Here is a 10,291-nt window from a genome sequence, read left to right on the forward strand (position 1 = left end):
TTTTTTTAACTTTTATTTATTAAGTGTATTTTTCCAGGACCCATCCGCTCCAAGTCAATAGTTGTTTCAATCTAGTTGTGGAGGGCGCAGCTCACATATGGGGATAGAACAGCACCACACTCTCACCAACTGAGCTAAACGGCCACCCCTGTGTTAGTTCTTATAATTGAAAAGTCCAGAGGTAGAGCTTGGTTTTAAGAATGGCTAGATCTGGAGTGCTCATGCTATCATCAGGATGTGATCTCTCTTGTCTCCACTGTGGTTTCATTTCAGGCCCCCATGGTATCCTGCCCATGGCAGCTTTAGGCCCTCCTTCACGAGGTCAAAATGACTGCCAGGGCTCCACCCTCTACGTCTTGGTGTCAAACAAAATGGGAAAGAGGGAGGGCCTTTTCCAAGTCATGCAAAGAAAATGCCCAGGATTATCTCTGATTGGCTCACTTGAGTAATTCTGAAATACAAGGGCTGAGATTGTGAAAGGCCTTCCATGAAGAAGAAAGATAAATATTCTCTTAAGAAGGGCAGGTAGCTACTGGGTGGGGAAAGAGTAAATGTGTGCTTAGTGGTGGGGGTTTCTGCCTGCTTGCATCCGTGCGCACGTGTGTGTATGGGTGGGTATTATATCAAGTATTTAATACATTTCTTAAAGTCAAAGACTTGGACAATTTTGTTTACCTGCTACCAGGTAAAGTATTTTACTCAATCTCAGAGTACTTGAAGCTCATTCTTCCTTTGCCACTTCGGCTCGTGTTTCTTTTTCCTTAGATAATTTATTCTTATTTTTTCTTCCCTGTCTGAACTTTTAAAATAACATTTCTATGTTGTATGTCCAGATGATATCTGTAATTGAAAAAAAAGTGGTACTTGTTCCTAGCTCATTGAAGAGAAATATAAAATTTGCATATAATAGATTCTTGCTCCACACAGATAAGAATTTAAAAGCTGAGATGATCCTATAGAAAGCCAATGTCTGAAAACTTTCCTCCCCAAGCCTTTTGCATTTGGAAAAATATAGATATAAATGATGTGGGCCTGCAACAGTTATACAAATGCACATACAATGAGGTAAAGGAGTTTTAGACCTGGCATTGCTCTTCAACTCAGGTAGTATTTGTTGGAAAAATATTTCTATTGAATACAGTTGAATAACTATGAATATTATAAGATTCGGGAAGTAGCACATCAATTGCTGGATCATGATAAGCTCAAATTTAGGAGAACCACACTTTTCAAAGGTGAAAACTTAAAGTAATCCTCAACTTGAAACTTAATTTTAGGTATAGACTTTATAATTATTTATGTATAAATTGGGAATAGTTAAGAAAATTAGTTTTTCTTTTTTGTTATTAAAAATACACCAACATACAGGGAAGAGTGTTGGACCATGGTACAAGTAATTATACATGAATTAAGAAACAGTTCTTTAAGAATCAATTTTCTTTCACTTTGACAAATTCAGGGCACTAACATTTCTCACAAATCCCTTGTAAATTAACTAGTAATCCCTTTGTAATTAATCATCTGTAGCAAATTCCTCCAATGACTTGAATAGTCATTATCATTATACATGATTAGCAATGTGATCAGTCACCGAGGGAGGTAAAGTTTAAAGAAAGTAATTATTTGAAGAATGCAGTCATTGTTAAATTAGAAATTTCTCTCATTCAGATCTGATTAGCATGAAATGTAAATCACAAATGTGACACTAATTCAACAGACAGATAAATATATTTGTTTGTAGTCTTAGCTTTCAGGAATGTTAATTCTTAATGAAAATTACATTGGCATCATGTTATTCTGGAGTTGTTAATACAAGTTTATATTAAAAAATGTAAAAAGTAATATGGCAATAAAATGACTAAAACCAAAACACTAACCTCAAAAAAGCATTGGGATGTATTTACCATTTGAAAACAGAAAATAATTCAAATGAGTTTACCTAGCAAGTCACCCTGAAGATGAAAGGGCTTTGGCTGTAAAGTTGTGAACTGTGACTTTTCGAATGATCCAATGCAAATCGTTGCCTTGGAATGTTATCCATTGGGGGAAAAATGGGTTCTGCAAGATTTTGAGTTAAGACTTTATATGGGATTGATCAATTAATGGATACTTGTATCACATAAGTTTCTAATGAATATTAAAAGTGCAAATTTTATGTACCCTGTTTCCCGGAAAATAAGACCTAGCCGGACAATCAGTTCTAATGCGTCTTTTGGAGCAGAAATTAATATAAGACCTGGTCTTATTTTACTCTAATATAAGACAGGGTCTTATATCATACAATATGACATAAGACATCTGACACCATACCTAGTTATTACCATATTATTGACTGTATTCCTTATGCTATACTTCACATCTCCGTGACTGCATTGTAATTACCAATTTGTACTTCTTAGCACCTTCTTCTTTTTCACTCACCCCCAACCCTCTCCCACCTAGCAACCATTCAAATGTCCTCTGTGTCTATGAGTTTGTTTCTGTTTTGTCTGTTCATTAATTTTGTTCTTTAGATTCCACATATGAGTAAAATCGTATGGCATTTATCTTTCTCTGTCTGACTTACTCCACTTAGCACAATACCCTGTAGGTCCATCCATGTTGTTGCAAATGGCAAGATTTCATTCTTTTTTTATAGCTGAGTAATATTCCATTATATGTATATATATATATATATATATATATATATATATATATATATATATATATATATCACCTCTTCTTTATCCACTCATCCATTGATGGACACCCAGGTTGCCTCCGTATCTTGGCCATTGTAAATAATGCTGCAATGAACACACGGATGCACATGTCCCTTTGAAGTAGTGTTTTGGGTTTCTTTGGATAAATACCCAAAAATGGGATTACTGTGCCCTTCTTTGTCTCTTGCTATAGCTTTTGTTTTAAAATCTATTTTGTCTGGTATAAGTATTGCTACTCCAGCTTTTTTCTTTTGTTTCCATTTTCATGAAATATCTTTTTTTCATCCCTTTACATCCGTGTGTGTGTCTTTTGATCTGAACTGAGGCTGTTGTAGGCAGCATCTGTAAGGGTCTTGTTTTCTTATCTATTCAGTCACCCTACACTATCTTTTGATTGGAGCACTTAATCCATTTACATTTAAAGTAAGTGTTGATAGATGTGTAGTTATTGCCATTTTTGTCATATTTTTGATCTTTTTTCTCTTCTTTTTCTTAAAGAAGATTTTATGGTCGTGGTGATGACTACTCTTTATCTAGATCCTGCTGTGTACCATTTTATAGATAGTAACAGATTCAGAGAAGTTTGGTAACTTGCCCAAGTCACCTAACAAAAGCTGAGATTAAATTCTGGGACTTTGATACCAAGATTTTTGAACTGCAGTAATATTGTTTATATAAAGTTCTGTTTAAGTGTTTGAGAACTTAGTGGAAAGTGTAGATTGGTCAATATCATCAAAATAAGTGTCATTAATAATGTAAAAATTGTTTAGTAGTGGTAATAATTTAAAGATATTCTCAAAATGGCCACAAGAGGTCAGCACTTAGCTGCTTTATGTGTTACAACAATTCTCTCATTTTTTTTGGCCAAATTGTATTCAGATGTTAAATATTGCAGTATATTGCAGATCTATATAGTTAACAGATGAGAAGCATTTTAGTAGCTGTCATTATGTTAACATGATACATTTTGCTAGTTTCTTTTGCTTTTCTCTTAAATCAGAGGTACAATACTTTTTAAAAAAGAATAAAATTATATAGTTTATTTCTCCTGTAAGGATGTTTAAAATCTATTTATACTTTATGTATTAGCAAAAATTTATTCTATGTTCGGTGCATGCTCCATTCTTAATTTCTATTAAAATTTATGTAGCAAATTACTGGTTTTTAAAAGATTTATGGAGCACTTTATTACATACAGTATTTACAACATAACTATGAAAACTCCCTAATTGGTATTTTTATTGCTTTTATTAAGACCAGGAGTTCCTTGAAGGCTGATACCACATTTTACTCAGTTTTTAATGTCAGCTTCTACCATAATACTTTTCCCATAGTAAATACTTGGTGAATATTTATTGACTAAATATCTGATGAGAGGCATAAAAATAGTGAGTTCACAGGGAGTATGAGTCCTAATTTCATTAGTTTGAAGCTTTAGCCCTTGGGCAAATTATTGAACTTTGAGCCTTAATTTTCACATCTGTAAAAGGGGTACAATAAAAACAACCTCATAGGGTTGCAAGACATCCAATTGAATAATATGTATAAAGTTCCTTTCACATCATAAAAAATAGGTATAGCTATTATCATACTTAGCAATGATCATTATTAATTATTACTAGTAGGAACAGTAGTGGAGGTAGAACATGTAGGACTGTATAACTATTGGTGTGATCAACATTGGGAGTTCTTTCTTCACTTTTCTGCTGTGCCAGCAAGAATGCCTGAGTGAGATTATACAGTTTGGACTGTGAGGTTATACTATGGGTATCATTTTTCTCATTTCGTGACTAAGGAACCCAAACAGAGGTTGCAAGTGAGAGCAGGCCAAACATGGAGTTTCTGGGTTCCGTGCACTAAACAATGCTTCCTGAGGTACCAGAAAACCATGTATCAAGGTGTTTCTTATAGCTCTGTGTATGTGTGAGTGAGAGAGAGAGAGAGAGAGAGAGAGAGAGAGAGAGAGAGAGAGAGCAAGAGAGAGTTGATTCAGTCTCTGTCGGTGAACATCTGATCCCTGTCATTGTTTCTCCCAGCATTTAAGAGCATCAGTTATCTGCACTGTTAGCTGCTGCTTCAGAATGCTCTGTAGATTTTCTTATATCTTTTATCTATATGCGTCTTATTTCTTCCTCAAATTGATTGTATTTCACCTGTATGTCAGTGTAATCTTTAGGTAACTGTCTCAATAAATGCTATCTGTAGGGTCTATGAGGAAATATTTAAAATGGTAGACCAAGCAAAATTCTGAACTTGAGTCCAACTTTTGTAGTACTTATCTCTACATTTTGACTACTCCTTTTTCACATCCTGGCTACAGGCCCAGAATTCTGGGCTTCAATTTCCCCAGTGCATGCTAACTGTGTGAGTACAAAAATTTTTTCAGTGTAACAAAGCCTCCTGTGCCTACCCATCCACAAGTGTTTGCTATGCAGGAGGCACTTTTATGCCTAAGGGCATAAAAGACTGAGTTTGCTATTCAAGATCCTTTGAGAATTTATTCTCTAATGTGACATCACATCAACCATCAATAAACCCTCAAGGGACCTTGGAGATTAAGAAAATATGTAGGTGAAAATAATGATAAGACAGACAATACAGAGCAAAGTTAAATATGTACTATAAAACCTTATTATTCAAACTGTGGACCAGGGACTGGCATTACCTGGGAGGTGTTGCAAATGCAGAGTCTCAGGCTTTGTCGCAGAACTGCTGAATCAGAACCTGCATTTTGCCAAGATCCCAGGCAATTTCTTTGTGCATTCAAGTCTGAAGAGCACTGGCAAAAGGCTTTAGGGAATGCAGATGTCACTTCCAGGTGTGGTCACAGGGTTTCCTGGGGCAAGGAACCTTGAGGAGAGAAAAGATTTTGATGATGGAGCTAGTGATCAGGAGGGGTTTATCCTGAGCAAAGGCAGGAGGGAAAAAAGACGTCATTTTGGGTGGTTAGTTTATGAGGGCATAGCATTCCTGTAGAGGCATACAGCCATTTGGGAGCCAGGGATGCTCTGGATCAGAATGTTAGATCAAGGTTTAGAGATTTTTAAGACAAGCGTTGATGACCCAATGAATATTTCTCTATGTGGGAATGATACAGACAATCCCAGAGATGGAAAGGAGCTTCCTGGTCCTTTCCTCTTGTTGCCTAGTAGGATCAGAGCTGTGCTTTAGGAAGAGAAATCTATCGTGTCTATGCTGGATGGTTTGCTGACTAGGACTGGAGATTAAGGAGATAGGATGGTGACAGTGGGAATGAATGCAAAGGAGCAGATTATAGAAATTGCAAAGTTGGAATCAAGGTGAGGCAGTTTTTGGTACACAAGCAAGAAGAGAAAGGTTACAGTGAGAATGATCGCACCCTTTATGATGGTGGAAACAGGAGAAAAAGTAGCAATTTCTTCAGAAGGGAAGATGATGTTTGATTTCTGGACATTTTGGTTGATGGCCTAACAGAACACCTAGGAATTCTGGTCTACTAATTCTTCAGAAATGGGTATTTGGAACTCATGAGAGAAGTCAGGAATGGAAGCAGAGGGTTGGGACTTTCAGCAGCAAGGTCACGGTGAAGCTGGGGTTGTGGCTAAGCTCTGCAAGGCAAGAGGACCTAAGGAGAGGAGGGACACAGACAGAACCTCCAGGTTTATGGGGAAATCAACAGAGTACTGTTTCCTGAGAGCTTGGTTTCTTATCTCACTGGGTGAATAAGATACACTATGAGGGCCGCTTTCCTCTTGACAGTAATACTATGACTGTTAAAAGAGCCGAAGCATTCCTTATACACATTAAAGTATTTCTTAATGGATTAGGAAATAATTTCCAAAATACAGCTAGTACTCATGGGCATGCAGAGTAAATTTTACAAGTCAGCCATAGTTTCACTGTGTCAAACAGGCCCTAACTTAAAAAAAAAAAAACCCAAAACTTTCTCTTTAATTTGACAAACTTTCTCTTTAATTTGAATGTATCTACTGTATTTTAAGTTTTCTTCCATTGTCTGTATAGAGGTTCCTCTCTTTGATATTTTATTATGGTGGTAATTTGTAAATGTACAGTACAGTTGAAAGACTTTTTAGTAAGTACTTCTATATCTATCACCTAGATTCTACCATAACTATTTTACTGTAATTGCTTTATCACATCCATTTCAATGAAGGTGGTCAAAGGAATGTATTTACCTCTATATTTTGTAATCTCTCTGTTGAAATATATACACATTTATCTCCACTGATCCCTATAATTCCAGTTCCACAGAGTTCATTCTAGTTTTTTTCTTTCCCTATTATCTTTCTCTGACAGTGACAAACCTGGTTTCCATTATTCTTTACACACACACACATACACACACACACACATTCTTATGTGAGCAATCCTCATGCATGTAACTAATCTCTCATCAATATGGCTGCTGACTTCCCTTCCCCACCCCCCATGCCATCCTTACCACACGTGGACTCTCCACCACACACCAGGCTGTCCAGCCATGTGGAAGCCCTTCCTCACCTTACTAGGATTTTGATCCCTGCAGCAGGTCACCCCATCCACTTCCTACTTCTGCTCTGATTGTGGTGCCTTCTATGGAATCTCCCCCTGCCCCATAGCTGGGTGTGTTAGCACCAAACTGTTTGAGATAAGGAACAGTTCACATATGCTCCTAAGAGTCTTAATGGATTTTAGCTGAAAGACCAGACCTCTTGGCTCATTCAGAGAATCATTCAACCTTTGATTTGTTCAACCTTAACCTGGGAGGAAAGGAGAGATGGGACTTTGGCGTTTACCTTTTACCTGGAGGTTTTTCACCCAAGTTCCAAATCACATCCACATTGTCTCTTTATGGTTGCTACACCAGCTGAGTCTCATGGGCTCCCAGCCAATTGGGGCAGGTCCCATGGGAGTGTGTACTCCTGGAGATGCTTGTTCCCCTGACGTAAAATATGGGGCCCAGGCAACTTACTAGAAAAACAGAACAAGGGCACCACCTTTGTTTTCTATCCCAAACTGGAAAGGGGCTCAGAAAATGTTACCTGAATTTCATGAGTAGAAAGATTATCTTTCCCACCTTCTCCCTGGCTTGACTGTTCCATTGCAAACTCTTATCTTTTATTTTTTTTCCTTTGGGGAGGGAGGACTAGGCACCACCATAATTGAGGGTGGGGGCTGGTGTAGGGGCAGAGAGCTCGTGACTATGCAGAGGTGGGCGCAGGGATGTGCTCTGAGTTTCCTGGCCAGGCTGGCCTCAGGGTGGTCTTTCAGGGGCTCTTGCTCCACCTATGGTAATACAAGAGGGTCCCAACCTACCGGCTACAAGGTGGAGGAGAGGGCAAGGGTGGCAACTGCTAACATGGGTGCAGTGGACAGATTGTTTAAAAATATCTTTGCTATCTTGATATGTGATGGAGAGTATCTTGTTTTATTTTATACTAGAAATATATGATATCTAAGCATGTTCCTTTTAGAAAGTAATTTTCCTGGTGCTATTTTTCTCAGTCCTCTGATGCTGTCTCATGTATTGTTCTTTTTTCAAAATTATTTTTGTTAGCTACCACAATGTTTGAAGCTGGAAAGGACAAAGGCAATCCAGATGAATTTGCTGTGGCACTTGACAGCATTCTTGGAGACTTTGGATTCCCAGATGAATTTGTCTTTGATGTGTGGGGAGCAATCGGCGATGCCAAACGAGAAGGATTATCATGTGGATGATTCATCACTGGAAATGTGAACCATTGTTCCCTTTAAAAAAAACCTGTAGGATCTGCTTTTAGACACTGTTGTGGACTCTGGTCTGGTTTTATGTGTATGGAATACGTTCTTTGAAATATGATTTTGACTTCTGGGGAATTTTTTAGTGCTGTTGTACATGTAATATGTGTAAGATAAATTACTTAAAATACCAATTTTAATATTCATTCAAAAGATTTTTTAGAGTTTTAGGGAGTATTTCTAGATAGATGATTTTGCTCCCCACTAATACCCACCGTTTGTTTTCCACATATACATAGTTGATTGCAATAGCTTTGTAGTTCTTTTACAAAATGTTAATACAGTGAAAATTAGGATTGGAGTATGATTTGCCTCATAGCATCTTTATTTTGTTAACTAGGTTGAACAGGATACATGCAGGAAATTGAAATGTGAATTATGCCTGCTATAGTTCTGGGATCATTGTTTTATTTTTTTAATATAGTGAGTAAGGGGAAGAAAATTCCTATAGCCTGTTGATGTCTATAATCTACTTCCTTTGTACAATAAGGATTGGTTGATTTTCATAGTTTGCTTCTTAAAACCTGTTGTTGAAATCTATTGTGCTGTGTATTTATTTGCATGTGTGGAAGAAGGGTGATAAAGGTAGATAGGATAGAAACCACTTATATTTGATTTTTATAAAACACTTCTTAAAACATTTTCTTTTCCCACCCATACCTACTTTTATGTTACCCTTTATGTGCACTCCAGGGAAGTTTTTTTATAGTCTTTGTAGAACTTTTCTTTTGAAACAGATTTACTCAGAAAATAACTATGTTTGAGAATACTTTTTGGGTGAAAGAGCAATGCTTTTAAGCCCCCTCTAAACTTTAGAGGAATACTGTTAGAAATAGATTTTCCTCCAGTGGAAATAAAGGAGGAAGAGAGAATTGAGAAAATATATTAGCCTATTATTTTAGAGTTCTAACAGATCCTCTCTAAAACCTTACATTATTGAGAAAATTGAGGGTAAATGACTGTCTCATCATTTTTATTTGACATTTTACAGATGTAAGAGAAATGGAAATAAACGGTTTGAACATAGATCATTTAATAAGGCAGAGCCTGGTGTGACCAAGCATTCTTCTAAAGTGTTAGATGGAAAATGGTATGTGCTGCCACGGTAATCAGAAATTATAACCTGTGAGGGATGTATTGTAGGAAATCTGAAGTAGTTCCCGTTTCATGCTGGGTTAATGCTTTAGGATAACTCTGTTGTTTTCTGGTGCAACTTTCCTTTTGCTGCCATCCACTCCCCTTCACACAAGTTTAATGCTGCAAAGCTGATAGTCTTTGTCTCGTTAATCTGAAACCTACACAGAAGACGTTTTAGTGATTAATGTGTAACAGAAGTACTTTATAGAATGTGGATTGTCTTATTGCTTTTGCCCATCATTTGAAAATAGGATCCAGCTCGGGCTGGAGTTTATTGCTACTTGTTTCATGGATTTCTTTGGGAGGTCCCCAAATACCTATAAATTCTTAATATCATTTCTCTTAGAAGGATACACAGAAAAAGAGCTAATGTTTTTAGGGATGGGAAAGTTAATAGATGAATTAGGAGGCCCATAAAAGCATTTTATTTTTTAATTTTTAAAAAGAGTTTTATTAAAATATAGCTAACATACAATATTATATTAGTTTCAGGTGTACACCATAGTTATTCACCATTTATATACCTAAGGAAGTGATCACCATGTTAAGTCCAGCAACCATTTGACACCGTACCACGTTATCACAATATTATTGACTATATTCCCTGTGCTGGACATTACATCCCCGTGACTTATTTGTTTTACACCTGGAAATATGAATCTCTTATTCCTCTTCACCTTTTGCCCCCCTCCTTA

At 36.8% G+C, this 10,291-nt stretch overlaps 1 protein-coding gene across 1 annotated transcript in view; it reads left to right on the top strand.

Moving 5' to 3' along the window:
- GIPC2 (GIPC PDZ domain containing family member 2) overlaps positions 1-9,160 on the top strand; it is a 70,469-nt gene extending 61,309 nt beyond the window's left edge. The window contains exon 6 of the mRNA XM_033113347.1: positions 8,239-9,160. Coding sequence (XP_032969238.1) covers positions 8,239-8,399 — 161 coding nt within the window. The 3' untranslated portion in view covers positions 8,400-9,160. The remainder of the gene's footprint in view (positions 1-8,238) is intronic.
- Positions 9,161-10,291: the final 1,131 nt, after the last annotated feature.

The sequence above is a fragment of the Rhinolophus ferrumequinum genome, chromosome 9 (genome assembly GCF_004115265.2).
Source record: "Rhinolophus ferrumequinum isolate MPI-CBG mRhiFer1 chromosome 9, mRhiFer1_v1.p, whole genome shotgun sequence".
Classification (NCBI taxonomy): Eukaryota; Metazoa; Chordata; class Mammalia; order Chiroptera; family Rhinolophidae; genus Rhinolophus; species Rhinolophus ferrumequinum.